Raw genomic sequence first — 18,016 nt, 5'->3', positions numbered from 1 at the left:
AGCACACTCTGTAAACTGGTTGAACGAATGGTTATAGCGCTATAACCATATAGACGCGCGTCTACAAGAATATCTTGAGCCAAAAAAACTTCTAACAGACAGACAGGCGGGTTTCAGGAAGACGAGAAACACGGTTGAGCAGGTCATCAGATTCTCTCAGAAAGTGAAAGATGGCTTCCAAAGAAGACAACATACACTTGCAGTGTTTATTGATTTCCAAGCTGCTTTCTAGGAATCTTATCAATGAATAAATTTATATTCACTGCTATTCCAACTTAACTTTTTAAAAATTTCAATAGTGATACCAAAACTATTTTTTACATTTTTTTTGCTGTATTTTGGATTTATTTATATATTATTTATTTTTTTTAGTTGATAGGGGAAATTAAATCTTTACAAATAATTTATTAATTTTAAAGGCAAAACCACTTCACCAATTTTAATTAATAATTTGTTTCATGTTTTGGCTAAAATACCATCCTCAGGAATAAGTATTTTTAATTTCACATTAAAGTACCTACTCACAGACTCAAAATTAATCTTCTAGAGTAACACGAATAAAAAGGATTTTAGTATAAATAATTAAAATTAGACATATTAAATGCTACAATATAAAATTATTATCTATAAATAATATTGGCAAGGTATAATATTAGGCAGGGGTTATTTAGAAGGCTGTGAATTATCCATTACAAGTCTATATGATGATAGCTGTCTTGATTAACCTTTTATATATCCTCTTCTACCATGGAAGTTTGAGTCTTATAGTAAGTACTTTAATATATAATATAAATATTTGTTTCTGAAGATTTTCATAAAGAATCCTGAAGAGTTTTAACCAAAACATTAAACATTTTATTAATTATAATTGGTGAAGTGCTTTTGCCTTTAAAATTAGCAGATTTAATATCACCTTAAATAAATATTATATTATTATAACTGAAATTATGTTTTTTAATTATTTATTGTAGTTGTACAATATTAGGGAGCTCATTTTATGTTATATGACCAGAAGCACTCTTTTTTTCTATACTACTAATGTTCATCTATGAATATTTATGAGAGAGAAAAAGAAGAGCCTTAGAAAACATAAATAAATAAATAAGCGATTGTAATTAATTAAAATGATTATATTCTACTCTAAATAGAATTCTTGATGTGGCAATCATTGTTAATGTGTTGTCTTTAGCTGGAAAAAATAGAGGGTAGGTTTCATAGAATAATAAAAGCAAGAATTTATTTGCTGGTTGCTCAGTTAAACAGCACTTAAATGAGAAAAATTGCTGCTTGCTTATTTAGAATTATTAACTGAACATACCTAGTGTTCCTAAGATCTTAAGTTTCTATGTCTCTTTGACGGCACTTCCACCAGAAAAAAAAATTCATCAAATAGACAGAATTACCAAGCCACATTGCTGCTAGGAGCAAGCACACCTTCATCTATGTATAGTTACTGAATAGTGCAAATAGACTGAAATGGCTGGTGTTGATACCACAAGTTATGGTGTTAAGCTCATTTTCTTCAACTACATGCCTCAATGGATGTCAAAAATATGGTGCTTCAAGATGTACAGTACCCAATTGTACATTTTACTTAATCGTTGGTCAAAGTAATGATATAAAATCAATTTAATATATCATAGTTTTACAGCAGCTAGGGCCAAATCTGAGTATTTCATTAATATCCTCTGCTCCCACACTGTTAAAAACATCGAATACCGCATACAGCTTTGTCCCCTGTAGTTCGAAATGCTAGACACTTTGGTGAGGTATCACATAATTTGCTGGGACACTTGCAACAAATATGTAACCACTCCACTTTTTTTCTGGTATGGCCTCGGCATACTGAAGCCATGCATGCAGCATGTTGTAATAAGATCCTGTATATGAGGTAGAACTATAAAATGTCAGAGATGTGAATCATTTATTATAAATAAAACAATATCAAGGAAGAAAGTAATTTTCACTTCTAATTAATGGGTAATTAACTATTAACCCTGTGTATACGAAAGGTATCCAATGATTCATTGGGCTTAAATTGGCCTAAACATTCCACTGCCAAACAAATGATCTTATTAAAAAATGCCAGAGGAGAGTGTTGGTCTAATTCTGTAATTTCACTGACCGTTATTGCTTTTCAACTTTGAAGCCAGGCTGGTGTGTGGTAAACACAGGTTTACAGATAATTCCCAGCTTTTAATTCTTTTGTCTATAGTCATTAAACATTTATAAAAATCTCTGCATAAAGAATTTAGATGTCAAAATTGAAGGATTTACGGTCTTATAAAATCTTGTATTCTCAACATCATTATTATTTACAGGAACTTTATAAACTGGAGTCTTTTCTAAACATGATATATCATTTTTATGTATTTTCCATCTCCATTCTATTAACTATATTATAAACCTGTAGGTGTAGTTTTATTTTTTTCTGAAAAATAAATAAAAATTAGTTTCTGTAATGATTTCACCGCAATTAATAAAGGAAAATTTATAGTATGAATTCTAAATGTTCATTAATTTAACTATAAAAACATTTTCATGAAATTTTAGTTATGGGGTTCAAAATATACATTTTTTTTTTTTTTTTGTAGCAGTTTCTCTCTGTACTGATTTGTGGAATTATAACTTTTTCAAATATTGACATGTTCCAACATTCATGGACCCTTCTTAAGATTTAATCTTCTTGCCAAATTTTGCATCATATGCAATGAAATGGAGACAATTTTCACTAATACCTAAGATACAACTGGGAGAATAAGCCATCTCATCAAATATCTTATACTTAACTAATAGTTTTTTCTTACCCCTTTCCTGGTCATTTCTATCATAAAGGGGAAGGGGATAACCTCCCTATTCTAACCTTTGTGGAGGGGTTAAGTTTTCATTCCATTGGACCACCATTATTAAAAGTCGATCCTACCCAGGCCGTATTTAGTCCAATGCCTCTGCAGTAACAAGATTGCTAAGATATACGCCTTAACCCTCTCGGCTATGGATAGCCCACTTTATTATTAGTATTGTTATAAAGTCAATTTTAGCAATGTTAGATTAATAACTATTTATTCATTCCAAATTCAAACAATTAATTTCCCTTTCATATTTGTGGAAAAATTGTTTCAGAAAATACCTATTTGAATTTTCAGAAAAGATACTACAGGGTTGCTAATATTTAAAATGAAAGATGTTGAAAAAATGAATAGAAGTCATGTATCTTTTATTCAAGAAATGATGTCTTTTATTAGATCATCCGTTTGGCAGTGAGATGCATTTGGGTCAGTTTATGTTGGACATACTATGTATTGGTAAATCTCAAGACTTATCATCATATGTTGATAAAAGTTTCAAAGGTATGAAAATAATGGATACATATTTTTTTTTTATAATTTATTTATTGTTATTACAACTGTATAAAAATATATACAAGTAAATTTGCTGTACATGACATAGTGACATGATACAAGCATAAATGATTCTCATGAAAAATTCCTTTAACATTCATGAAGTGTTAAACGATTTAATATTGACAGTCATAATAATTACATTCTGTAAAATGAGGCCTTGTTTGTACAGATTTGACATAATTGCAATTATCAAAAAATAAACTCCAATTAGATCCTCCTTCTCAGAATTCTCAAGAGAATGCTCGCTGGAATGAAATTTAGTGCCAATGAAGAGGTAATCACTGAAACTGAGGCCTATTTTGAGGCTAAAGATAAATCATACTATAAAAATGATATTGAAAAATTTTATGACCGCTATAATTGTTATTTCGTCCTCAAAGGCAACTATTTTGAATAAAAAAAATATTGTTTTCTATGTTAACCTACGAACTTTTCAGCGCAGCTATGAAAGGAGTTAAAAACGATTATATTTTGAAACCTAAAAATAGGATTAGGATTTTACAATGTATAATTTTACTAGTATCATGCTTCAGTTTATTTAAAGCATTACAAAAGTTCCATCAAACTTATGGAATTCCTCATCATTGATAGTGCAATATTGTGATGAACTTAACTTTTCTCTTCTGGTACATATGGTACCACTGAAAAAAATGAAACTAAAAGGTGTTTTATTTTTTTTCAACTGCCTCATCTCCCAGATCAATGAATTTAATGGTATGTTGAACCTTTTTTATTTATAAAAACTTTAAATTTCAGTTTTAAAAAATATAATCACTAAATATGTGACCAAAAAGACATCTTTCTGAAGCACTGCTTCCAGTGTGTGACATTTAGTCAATGTTTGCCAAGTAGCATTCAATTTATGTGAACACAATTTTAAACCTCTGAAGAGGGGGGAGGGAGAGAGAGATTTTTTCCATGTGAAATTCTCTTTTTAATTTCCCTTTAAACTTCAATTGACATGTTTTTCCACTTAGTTTTCCTATTGTGTATTTCCATAGGAATGTACAATTAACAAAAAATGTAACGAATAATAAATCAGTGTACAAAATATTCGATTAAAAATATATAGGTTATTAAAAAATATATACATAGGTAATATAATGTAATATTAAAAAAAAACAAAAATTGAAATTCCTATTAGTAATAACAAAGTCTGACAGAAGAATAAAGGGTTTGATGTGTACTGAGAATTTAAGTTAAAAACAATAATGCTGAACATTCTCTATAACAAATTTATTCAAGAGACTTTTTCAGAGTTACCTAAAGCCACTCACTGGTTGATATTATTCCAAAATCATTCATCCTATAACTCAAAAACATCTTTATACCATTTAAAAAAATGTAATAGTCTTGGGATCGGGCTGACAAAAGTGAAACTTCTGATAATGAAATGATTTATTAAAATCTTATTTACAATGAATAAGTCTCTAAAGCTATAAACTTGAACAGCCCTGATGAAGCTCTACTAAGTGGGGCAAAACATTGGAAAATAAATAGTTAACTATTTTTGTTCTCTTTTGACTGCAACCCTGACCATCTTCCTCATAATATGAAATTATATGGTCAATTATTTATATATATAATCTTATTAATAACAATATTTATTTTACAAAAATACAATAAAATTTGTATTTCTTTTCCATCCTTATATTTAATATACTATTCATTCGTGAAATTATAGTTTACATTTTCATTTGTATATTTGTAAATGTTGATATGATTGGCTTATGGTAGGTAAAATAAGAAATGTAAACATTTGATGGAATGTTTTACAAATATTGTGTCAATTGTTTTACGAACTCTTGTAGAAAATCTATTGATTATTTAGATTAATCAATTAATTAATTTAATATCCAAAATAGTCTCAACACTATATATTTATTTATTTATAATAGGACAAATAAATAAATATATAGTGTTGAGACTATTTTGGATATTAAATTAATTAATTGATAAATATTACCTGGTCTCGAAAAATTTTGAAATAATATAATTATTTAGATTAAGTTTATCTTAAAAATATAATTTTTTAAACTAAATTTATCCTAGCAATATAAAAGTGTCTAGGACGGTAATATGGATAGACAAACAAAAATGGCTACCCTTTATTTGTTTAGTCTAACAACAATAAAAACAATGAGATTAGGTAATCACTCAATGGGATTGTTGAGCTACTGTGATCTCTTACTCTTTTATTTAAGTATAAAAATTTTCCTGCTAGATTTACCAGCATTGCCCCCCTCCCCTTCTAAACAACTTCCGTTTCATCCCTTGCATCATGAAATCTACTATGGGAGATATATATTATTTTATTTTATTTTTTTTTTCCTTGAATAGTAGAATGTTGGTCAAAAAGTTTCACATCAATTAATAATTTATTTTGGAGACAGCTTAAAAGAAGTTCCAAAGCTAGAAAAATTATGTAGATATCCTTGAAGACGATGATTGAGACGAGATATCTCTATGATGATACATTAATTATTTTTTTTAGTTACAAGGTACCACAGCTTAAACAACAATATAGTATGTATAACCTTTTTATTGAACTGTGAGTAACCAATATATAAATATAGTATATTTAATACTAATTTTTTCTGTGCTATAATTTGAGCCCGATATTTCTGTTTTGCTTTTCTCATTTGAACTGTATGTAACTTAATTTTAGTAACTTTTGTCTTCTATGTTTCAGAAATTAAGTTGTGAAACCGCATTCCCACGCAAAATGGCGGTATATCGAGATCTTGTATATGTAGGGGATTCAAAAGGCTGTTTCAGTGTTTACCACATGCAATCTGACTACGACTCACCATTAGTTGTAAGTATTCTTCGATTTTGCTATAAATATTATTTTTTATTAATACTGTTCAATTTTAGTATTCACGTCATTAGTATTTATTAGTATTAATAAAATGAGGGATAGTTGTTTAATTTTAGTTTTTTGAAGCTAGTCATGTTTTTTGTTTAGTAAAAAATAATAACTCAAAAACTGTTTAAGTTTAGTAATTCTAAATTGCAGTATAGTAAACTATATATTTAATTTTTAAAAATACAAACAGAAAAAATTATTTTCCATAAAATTATAAATTTTTTGGGATTGTTTTTTTATCAGTCTTTTATTGGGCTACATATTTTCCACTTTTAGAAAGATTATCATGTTTACAATATGTGAATGCGAAAAAACACAGTGATAAAATTATTATCTTTTCAACCTCACTGATGTTTATTCTATGGATTTTTTTTTTAGTAATATTTTAAGTTTTTCTTTGTCACTGTTGGCCTTCTGAGTGTTTATTTTCCAATTAAAAATCTCTATTTTTAAACCTTCCAAACCTTTGATACACCATAACCTTTACCACTGACATTACCACTTCCTCCTTCTCCTACATAGTTCTACATTATTCAGAACATTCATACCTTCTATACATTATATAAATTGTATTATATGATTATTATGGTATTTGGGGGAGATTAGTGCACTTAGGACCAAATATTTAGCCTGAAACAGATACTTGAGAAAAGATGGGAAGTGGAACAAGATGTACATGCCCTTGTTGAGGGGATTGTGTTAGATCTGAATCCAATTAACAATATGAGGTACTCTTTACCAGAAGGCCTCGACAATGCGTGCTCAAACAGGTTAGGGAGCTGGTTAGGAGGTGAATGGACAGGATGAGTCTTATGGGTGCCAGCTATAAATCTTCGAAAGAGAGAAACTTCACTCTACAGGATACGGGTCTGTAGTTGCGAAGGATGAATGCAAATCCTGGCTGAGTACTAGCTACCTCCCTTGTAGGAAGGAAACTTCATTCTGTAGGGTACTAGTCACAGACATGAAGGGGAATGTACGGATTGGACTTATGTTAGGAGAGAAGATACAGGAAGGAGGACAGATTCAGAGGAGACTGAGAGAATAAAATCCATTATACATTTCTAAAATTAGCACAAGATCCACTATGTATACTGATGTCCTCTGCCTCCTAAGAAGGTGATTCTTGTGAAGTGGGAATTCACACTGAGGTCTTCCAATTTTTGGCTAGGCAAGTCTCTGGGCTATTAAACGCCATCAAGAGATGCTACGTGTAAGATGTTAGCGTTCAGTGAATCCACAGATTCTATTGTAATCTTTATTAATTCAAATGATATGTCTATGAATATTACAATATTTTATATAGTTGTTTTATATAAGGAACTAGACGTTGTCCAGTTTGTTAGGTTCAGTAGATTGAGGTGGGCAGGGCATGTTACTCGGATAGCTGAGAGTGATCTCCCAAGGAAAATAGTGACAGGAGTACTATATGGAGCAAGACACAGAGGAAGATCACGCCTTCGATGGAGTGATGGTGTGAGTGGTGATGCCAGGACCATGATGGGAGTGAGGAACTGGATGGCGGCTGCACAGGATCGTAATGATTGGTGGAGGCCATGACTCGACATTGAGTTGTGGAGCCGAGTTAATAATAATATAGTTGTTACATGTATGAAATTAAGATATATACAAGGAATAGTACAAATATTAATATAGACGATGCCTGATAAAGTAGTTCCTGTGTTAGCTGGTAGGTTGCATCTTGCCAGGCCATAGCCGTTCTGGCAGTTGTAGTAGTTACAGTATAGACAATAAATATGCATGTAGGAATGATGCATAAATACCTAGCATATGCAGACAATGTAAGAACCCTTGGTAGTAAAGCAGAAGATATTCAGGTGCTAGCCCTCTCACTAATAAGATATCAGATCACAAAAGATATCGGCTTACAAGGAAAACAAAGTATATGATTGTAAGCAGGAATACTAGGAAGTTAACAGTTTCAAATTCCTCAGAAGCACAGTAACCTCCATTTATGATGAGCCTAGCAAAATAGACCAGATGATACTGTGCACTAATAAAGGTTTCTTTTCAGAAGTCCATATCCTAAGATCAAAGAAAATCTCAAGAAAACTGAAACTAAGGATATACAATGCTACCATAAAACTCATAGTGATGTATGGTTGCAAGACATGGTCCCTTACTGCCACACTTGAGGAAAAGATTGAATAATTTGAACACAAAGTTCTCATGGAGATAAAGGAACACTCATTAGAAATCTGGAGAAGGAAGATGAATGAGTAAATAATATCAGAGAAGCAGCAATCAATTGTTTTTTCTTGATATGAAAGCAAAGAGGTTACAGTGGGCAGAAGATGTGGCAAGAAGCCACCCAACAGGCCACAGCCTCGACCATAGGAACCTAGGAAGAGATAGGCCAAAAGTTAGATGGGTGGACAGTATCAAGAAGAATGTAGCTGAAAACTGCCTAATTCCTCTTTGGAAAGCCATCGCTCAAGATAGAAAGAGGTAAAGGAAGCTGGTGAAGGTGGCTAAGGATCTACAAGGTCCAGAGTTGGGCATTAGCTAGCTAATATTTAGTTAACCAAAGACAAACTAATAGCTAAATAGTCAGTAGCTATTAGTTCCCCCAAAAAACTGGAGCTAATTTAGTTATTGATTGTTTGCTACTGCTAAATCTTACAACTAAATTAGCTGTTAGTTGTCCATTGCTACTAACTACTAATTTATTTGTAAGATTTAGCAGTAGCTAACAGTCATTAACAAAATTAGTTTCTGTTTTTTAGGGGAACTTATTCTTTAACCTTAAAATTGTGAATCGATTTATTTTAAGTTTTGGTATTTCTAACATATTAGGTATAGAGAACCTAATAGGGTTCTCTATATATGTTTTTTGAGGTTCTGAAAATGAAAATAAAGAAATAAAATCAAAGAAGTAAAAGGAGGATATAACATTAGACAGGTTAAATGAATAATAATACTGAAATTTTTATCATGAGCTTTAAGAGACTAAAGGGAAGTTAGTTTCAGTTATTTAAAGCAGATTTTACTTATTTACATCAGGAAAAACATTAAATTGAGTCTGTAGTCTATGATCCACATATTATTAAGCTTATGGTCCACTTGGTATGATTGGTCTATTAAGACTATGGTCTGTACTCGTATCTGTTTTTCACACCATCGTTTATCCTAACAAAAAATTGAGCTTAAATTGTATTTATTTCAAAATATTTCAACCATTAACATTTATTCCATAATATAACTACATAGTATCAATGTATTGAAAAAAAAAAAATAGCTCCAGCTTTCATGAAGTATGTTCAATTGCTCTGCATACTGTCAAAGTTATGTAGGGAAATAAGATCAAACATGTACAAACATCAACATGTGCCCGACTTTTTTTAAGGGAGGCCATTTAAAAGGAGGTCACTTGACTAGTGTTCCTTTACAACTCTAAAAATTCTCTCACTCCAAAAACGCACTTGCTTTGATTTAACTAAGATAATCTATATTCACTTAATTGAAATAAACTTAAATACTTTCTGATTTAGTGTTTAAAAGTTGGAAATGAGCGTCCAATAAATTCCATTATCCCATCTCTGGAGGGAGTGATTGTTGGAACGTCAGATGCTGGAGCTAAAATGATAATACCAAGTGTACCAATGCAAGTTGTTCAACAATTTAATGGTGATAAATCAGAAATAACATCGGTAAGTTGAATAATATTAATAGTCTTAAAAATGATGATAGTTTTTTAAACATTATTATTTCTAACTTATTATTTCAGATGGACTATCATAAGAACTACCTTGTGGTGACTACTGCTAGCAGTCATCGGACCGTGCAGTTTTACACTCCTGTACGATGTTTTAAATTTGTAATATTAGATAATATAGTCTTTGTATTTTAATTATATAGTTTATTTATCATAGGTTTTTACAACTAAAGTCAAAATAGCCTCATAAACAGATATCTGAAACATGAGCCACATCTAGTGTGAATTTGTAGTAACTAATGAAAGAGAGCATATTTCACGTTTACTGCAACAATATCATAACTTACAATTTTTCAGGTGATGCATTAGAAGTTTTAAATTCTGTTTCATCAGACTATAAACTATGAGTAAAAAAAAAGATGCAATTGGCCTTGTGTCATTTCTGTGTTTCAAGGTCTATAATATGTAAGAAATGACACTCTATGCTCACACCATTCCAATTGTCTCTGGTCTTTACTCAAAATCATGATTTTCTGGTTATGAGGTTGCAACAAATGAGAAATATAATATAATGGCTTTGGATTACACTTTTCCTACCTTTTACCATGGTTGCGTGAAATTATAACATTAAAATATAAACATCTATTTTGATAGCTGAAATTAATTTTTTTAAATATATTTTTTTTAGGTTCCTGATTTATATAATGTGTGATTAACCGCCAGACCGCCCAAAAGTATAGGTATTAACAAATTAATATTGTCATATTTGATAGTCAGTATAATATTGTATATATTTTTTAAACATTTAATTTATATTATTGTTATAATAAAAGTTACTAAAAATTATATAATATTTATTTAGTATTTTTTTAAATTTATGATTATTTATTTTAATTAGAAAATTTCCATTGTCAGGGACTTATAATTTTTCAATTCCCTTCATATTCCATTTTTGAAAAAGTGTCTTTTATTGAAGACTACCATAAGGAAATGGTACTTGTATAGATGATGGGAAACCTCATAACTCTCAGTGGCAGTTATGAGAAATAGTGCATTGTAATGTTTCCTATCAATTCTATGTTTATTTGGTTGGTTGGTTACTTGTGCAGTAATTTTGTGGATTAATTTCTTTTCTTTTTCAAGATCTTATTAGTTGTCTCTAAAGTTGTTGTTAGTGGTATTTGTCATATTTTTCCTGCTTTTTTTATCTTTGAAAGAAAACAAATTTAAAAAAAATAAAATAAACACAAGTGATAAAATTGTTAAAACGTAAGTTGAGAATTCAAGTGTAGGAGTTCAATTTCAGATATGTAGTTTATTCAAAATTCTTCAAAGAAAATATGAAATGCAATTATTCTTCTTATTAAAAACCTATAAATTTTTAAAATACTTGAAGTGGTTCCTTAGACAATGTACTTAGTTAATGGTGTAATGACAGTGGTAAAAGTGCTTAGAGTGAGCTACTGTATCAGTAAGTGCTCATGAACAGGCCCTGATAAACAAGGTCCAATACCCACTAGGGCACTTCTTTTTATAGGGTGGGAGAATTAGGGATGAAAAAAAATAGGACCAAAACTAATGATTGAAATCCACAGAAATATATGAGGCCTAAGACTAAGTACTTTTGAAATAAATTTAAAACTTGTTTAAAAATATTAAGCATACGTTATGAAGTGTTCCTTCAACGTAAGGCCAGGCATTACTTCACTTTTGATTGGCTGGTTGGATATTGTTATTTGACTGTATTGAAATTAGTTGTAATGAAAATTAGGCATAAGGTAACTAAAAGAGAATTTATTTACAATCTAGAGGTTGATTGAACTAGAGAGAATATGAATGCTAAATACTAAATCTATTGTAATTACAAGGTATGAAGGGTGGCCAAAACAATACATTTATGTTTGTTTACCTCATTGACTTCAACAAATTTTGATTGGCAGGCTATAAAAACATGGAGCGCTGGTGTTACTATCGTAAGGTTGGTCCCCCTTGTTTCAAGTCTTCCGTTTAAACAGAACACATATTATAATCGATATTTTATAAATGTTAGTTAAAATTTCAGTACACAACTCAACAACCCTTTATCAAGTACCAAAAAAAAGAATAAAAAAAACCAACAGCCAGCATCTTAAAAAAAAAATTAGTATTTAACTGAATGTGTGGGTTTAAAACTGATCAATAGTAAGCTCAAATTAGTTAAGTTTTATATTTGAAGGATAACAAATTGTTCTATCCCATTTCTCAATCAACTCGTTTTCCTTCCTACTACTCCATTTCCCTCCTCCACAACTATCATCAATATTCTGAACTCCTGTCACAATAATGCTCAATCGCTTTGTGTCCACTATGAAGAATCCCATCAATATTTCCTTATAATTTTATCAAAGAAAAGTTGTACCTGAACCCTGGCTTAAACATTTTATTCTCTATGCCAAGTATCCCTTACCAATTACTCTACCCTATGCCAGGATAAATGTAACCACACGGAAGGTGATGAGCTACATATTCTTGACAGCCTTAGGACCAAAATCCTATTCTCCTGACTTTCTTAACCTAGAACATTCGAAACATTGAGCAGTATTTAAAAAGCACATATAATTGGAAAACAGTGTGAAATCTGCCGCTCCCACCCTCCGTGGTAGCCTTACTCATCTACCATTGAAGCAGACAGTTATGGCAAATATGTTGGTCGATGTAAGACATGTCACAATCTCATAAGAGATCTCTTGATCATGAGATGTAAGAATGAAAGACATGTATAGTCTTAGTATTATGAGAAGTTGAGGCTGTATGAGAAAAGAAATGATAAAATTAAGTAGGAGGAAAGAAAAAAATAATAAAATATGTATGTAAATCGAGTTATTAAATATATGTACAGAATGAAAATTATTTTTAAAAAAGTGGGAAATAATGCATATATGTACATAATTAAATATGTAAGTAAAATAACAGGATTAAGGAAATAAAATATAAAGTTATATAATCTAAAAGGAATAAATAAATATGAATATTTTAATTTAATAATAATTATTTAAAATTGAAGTTATGGGGGAAAAAAGAAAATAAAAGATTCTACAATCTCTTTGAATCTTCCTTTGTCCTGCTGGTCTCTTCTTACTCCATTATCAATTTATCTAAATTTTAACATTAATATACTTTCTGAATCCAATGACAAATCCTTTCTCAGTAACCTAGATTCTGTCCATTGGAATATCATATTTTCCTTTAATTCTTTGACGTTACATCAGACTACATGAAAAAGACTGAAAAAGTAACAAGTCAAATTCATGAGTCTCCCATATTTAGATGCCATTAGTTTAGTGTGGCAACTGTTTTTCTTTCTGGGAACATTTATTTGTTATTTTTAATTAATAGTTGTAAAGAACACTACTATGTTATGTGCACTTTATAGGTAGGGAAGTGTGGCGGGAAGGGGAGGATCATGAGGGGGTCTGGCCTACAGACTAAATGGTCTATCAGTGTTTCTCACATCTGCCACCAACAGTGTTCGTTGTCACCCATGATATTGACAAGTACCAAGTTAAACATGGTAATATTATACATTTTTAATTTCTTTTCTCACTATGATTTTACTTCATGCTCATTTTAAAATAAAGAACAAATCAAGAATTTTGCGAAATTATTAATATAGTCCTGACAATGGTCATTAGGTTATGTGATTATCATATTGTTTTTTTATTTAGCTTTAATTTCTCTGAGAACAAAGATTAAGAAGTCATAATATTTATTGTTTTTGATATTAGGATATATCATTATGATAGTGTATACTTTTTTTTTTTTTTACGAGGGTCGGTGGAAATCTTAAAAGTGTGGGATTTTTAGCCACTAAAACTACTGCCCTACACCTGTTCATTCCTCTCCACGGGACCGCCGCTAGGCATTACTTTATGGAGGGAAATGGTTGAGTATCATCTTATTTTCTTCACATAGTTTTCACATTTCTATGTCAGTCACGTCTTCTAGATCTCTGTTCTGCTCTCAACCTCTTAAGGACGACTGGGGAAAATCTTCACTGCGTTCCAATGCTGGTCTGAGTGCAGCATATAGCTTACCACATTTTCTGGTGTGATGCTTCCTCCACACACTCTCCAATTCTCTTCTTTCTGCCATAAAGCAAATGCAAGCAAAAAATACATGCTCTGCTGTTTCCTCAGCAGTTTGACATCCAGGGCATTTTGCGGTGTTGTCCAATTTGAATCGGTATTGGTATGCTCTAAAGCATCCATATCCTGTCAAAAGTTGGGTTCCGTAAAAATTCACCTCCCCATGCCGGCGGCCATACCACAAGCCCATATCGGGTATTAACCTGCGAGTCCACCTTCCGGAATCTGCAGCCTCCCAACGCTGTTGCCACTGATCGATGGTAATTTTGCGTTCTTCTTCACTGGAATCGTGAGAGCGTTGTCTATTATGCCTACTTCTTTCTTCAACAAGGAATTCCACCAGCAGTATTCTGGCTATCACACACACTGTCTTGTAGGAAACAGTCCGAAAAACACTTACTGTCCCCAAGCAAACTGCGATAAACAGAAACCATTGCATGTATGATTTGGTAACCATTGCATCTTTTCAAATGGGAGCTGCATATAACATAATTGAGAAGACAACTGTAGCAAGATGCCTTCTGCAACTTCCCCAGGACCTCCAACATTTGGCATAAGGTGTGATAATAAGGATGCTACTTTAGCAGATTTAGTGCTGATATATTCTGTGTGAACATTAAAGTGGAGACGTGCTTCAATCATGACTCCTAGGTATTTTAAGCAAGACTGGGAATGAATTTTGTGCCTTCCCACTATGACAGTGATGGATTCAGTTTGCTTCTTGCTCGTTACAAGGAGAACATTGGTCTTGTGATCTGCAAGTTGTAGGCCTATCAAAGACAGCCAACCTCGGACCGTAGCAATAGTTTGGTTAGCGATGAGGGCAACTTCTTCCGAGTACTTCGCCACCACTACAACTGCAACGTCATCAGCGAATCCCACAACTGTGACTCCCTCCAGCATTGTCAATTTGAATATTGCGTCGTACATGACATTCCACAGAAGAGGCCCTACTACCGAGCCCTGTGGGACACCACCAGTCACTCGTATCTTCTTTGGCCAATGTCTGAAAAATAAAACAGAACTCTATCTTTGAAGTAGTCTGTGAGAACTCTCATAAGATATGCTAGCACTTCCATAGTCTGTAGGGCATCTATTATACAGGTCCATCTTACAGTTTTAAAAGCATTCTTAACATCTATAGTCACGATTGCTGCATAACACTTGGCCTCTCTCCTCCACCTTGCTCCTGCAATTGCTGTACAGGTCATCTTGACTGCCAATCCAACACCATTTATCGTGGATCGCTCTTTACGAAATCCGTATTGAGCTCGTGAGAGGCCATTAACTCCCTCCTTGAACTCTTGTAGCCTAAGAGGTGTGTATGTGTTTTTTTTACGAGGGTCGGTGGAAATCTTCAAAAGACACGGATAGGCCTGTGCCTATCTGTGTGTGGGATTTTTACCCACTAAAACCACCGCCCTACACCTGTTCATTCCTCTCCACAGGACCGCCGCTAGGCATTACTTCATGGAGGGAAATGACTGAATGCCGCCTCGCTTTCTTCGCATGGTTTTCACGATTCCATGCTAGTAACGTCTTCTATCCTTCTCTTCCTCTCTCAACCTCTTGAGGACGACTGTGGTGAATTTCTTTACTGCTGAGAGTAGCATGTAGCTCACCACGTTCTCTGGTGTGATGTGTCTTCCACACACTCCCTCCAATTCACTTCTTTCTGCTGCAAAGCAAATGCAAGTGAAAAACACGTGCTCTGCTGTTTCCTTGACTGTCTGATATCCAGGGCATTTTGTGGTGTTGTCCAGTTTGAAGCGGTACTGGTAGGCTCTAAAGCATCCATGTCCGGTCAACATTTGGGTTATGTAAAAATCCACCTCACCATGCTGGTGACCATACCACGTGCCAACATCGGGTATTAATCAGCGAGTCCACCTCCCAGAATCTGCAGCCTCCCAAAGCTGCTGCCACTGGTCAATGGTTATTTTTCGCTCTTCTTCTCTGGAAACGTATAAGCGTTGTCCATAGTGCCTGCTTCTTTCTTCAACAAGGAGTTCCACAGGTGGCATCACACACACCGCTTCGTAGGAAACAGTTCGAAAAGCGCTAACTGTTCTTAAACCAACTCTGCGATAAACTGAAACCATCTGTCTCCTGTATGATTTGGTAGCCATCGCTTCTTTCCAAATCGGGGCTGCATATAACATAATGGAGGGAACAACAGTAGCAAGGAGCCTTCAGCTACTTTCTTTGGGGCCTCCAGCATTTGGGATAAGGCGTGACAAAAAGGATGCTACTTTAGCAGATTTGGCGCTGATATACTCCGTGTGAATATTAAAGCGGAGACGTGCATCGATCATGACTCCTAGGTATTTTAAGCAGGGCTGGGAACGGATTTTGTGCCTACCAACCGTGACAGTGATGGACTCAGTCTGCTTCCTGCTAGTTACTAGGAGAACCTCGGTCTTGTGATCTGTAAGTTGTAGGCCTACTGAAGACAGCCAACCTTGAACCGTAGCAACAGCCTGGTTTTGTGTGTGTGTGTGTGTAGGTAAAAACATTAATAAGCCCTGGTAGACATTGAGAGAGAATTTTTTGTCATTTAGAAAGAAATTTCAGGGGTGTAGGTTTTCTGCTAGAAGTTAAAAATGTAGATGTTGAAAATATGGAACAAGTAAGCCACAAACGGGGTCTCCCTGTGTCCAAGATGAATTTTTGTCGTCTCTAAGGCCAAGTGTCCTCATATGTGGCGCATTGGGGTGAAGACACCAGGTTCCAAGTATCTGACTTTTTGTATGTTTTCTATCAAATAGAGGCAGAGGAATAGTTTGGATATTGTTAGAGTTGTTGTTCCACAGTTCTGGCAATAGTTTTCAGACTGGGTTTAAGGACCTCTGTCATGTATGATATATAAAAAAAAATTAATGGTAATAATCAAATCATAGCTTTTATTTTTAAACAATTCTTATTTATATCATAGTTGTATGGCTTTATTAAGAGTTATAGATATGAATTAATATAAATGTTGAATTAAGAATTTCATAAATACTGATGGTTGTTTCCCAGGAGCAATGGAAACTGAAATTTTTCATGAAAATTGACACAAACAAGAACTATTTTTTTCTTTTAGTATGTAATATACTTAATGATTATAATACTACCATAATAGATCGAAATTCACCTTCTTTTGTATGGTCTAGGGGTGCCAAGATGCAAATCTTGGACTTAGGGGGGAGCCAACCCCCATGTGGCAGGTATTAGATTTGGTATGTGATTTTTTCACTCTAAAAACTTCCTTTTAACATCACACAAGTTCACTGCTTTCATGTTCTTTTATTGATAAAGGATCATCTGAAAATATAAAAATCTATCCTATCTCCATACACTCGCTCATATTTTCATAAGTATTATTGTCCCTATTTTAAAAACAGTTAAAAATTTTGTAAATTAGCTTATCAGAAAAAAATTAAACATTTATATATTTTATTATAATTTTTTTTTTTATAGATAAGTTAAAACTTGCTGCCTTAATCATCTCCTTCACCTTAATCTGTCTTTTGTTTTAAATTGAAATGAGTGATTTCATTTTATTATGATCATTTCTTTTTTTTTATATATAATTTAACAAAAAATATTTGTACTATATAAAGGTTGATTTATTAATATTTTCATTTAAATATGAAGATTTCAGTACAGAAATAGAGAGATTTTATTCAAAGTTAAGAAATATTTTTTATTTTGTATATATTGGTTAACTTGTTATTAACAGCATGTTTCCTTTTGTAGTGAATACTCGAAGTGAACAACTGTAATCTTATAGGATCTGGAGAAAGTTCCTGTATTTTTGATACTCGGGAGACGATACTTTTTAGGACAGCATCTGTGAACATCTTTTAGCTTTTGTTAATACCTTTTAACTAATGATCATAATTATAACTATTTTCATTCTTATTATTATACAGCTGAAGTAAATTTATCATTATAATTA

At 32.6% G+C, this 18,016-nt stretch overlaps 1 protein-coding gene across 4 annotated transcripts in view; it reads left to right on the top strand.

The window, feature by feature from the left end:
* Positions 1–18,010, top strand: part of LOC106681644 (F-box/WD repeat-containing protein 9) — a 42,890-nt gene extending 24,880 nt beyond the window's left edge. The window contains exons 7-13 of one of the 4 annotated variants that reach the window (XR_010843979.1): positions 3,246–3,350; positions 6,097–6,222; positions 9,786–9,944; positions 10,022–10,093; positions 10,638–10,689; positions 17,229–17,294; positions 17,815–18,010. Coding sequence is in view for 2 of the 4 variants with exons in the window: in XM_067049563.1 (XP_066905664.1) it covers positions 3,246–3,350; positions 6,097–6,222; positions 9,786–9,944; positions 10,022–10,093; positions 10,638–10,661 (486 nt within the window). In the remaining 2 variants the exon portion in view is untranslated. Of the gene's footprint in view, positions 1–3,245; positions 3,351–6,096; positions 6,223–9,785; positions 9,945–10,021; positions 10,094–10,637; positions 10,690–13,361; positions 13,500–17,228; positions 17,295–17,814 lie in introns of all 4 variants that reach the window. The other 3 variants (XR_010843978.1, XM_067049563.1, XM_014422077.3) reach the window with 3 other exon arrangements.
* Positions 18,011–18,016: the final 6 nt, after the last annotated feature.

This window comes from Halyomorpha halys, unplaced genomic scaffold (genome assembly GCF_000696795.3).
Source record: "Halyomorpha halys isolate HHAL.00 unplaced genomic scaffold, Hhal_1.1 Scaffold354.1, whole genome shotgun sequence".
NCBI lineage: Eukaryota > Metazoa > Arthropoda > Insecta > Hemiptera > Pentatomidae > Halyomorpha > Halyomorpha halys.
The sequence above is the reverse complement of the archived record's forward strand: the minus strand, read 5'-3'. Positions and strand labels throughout refer to the sequence as shown.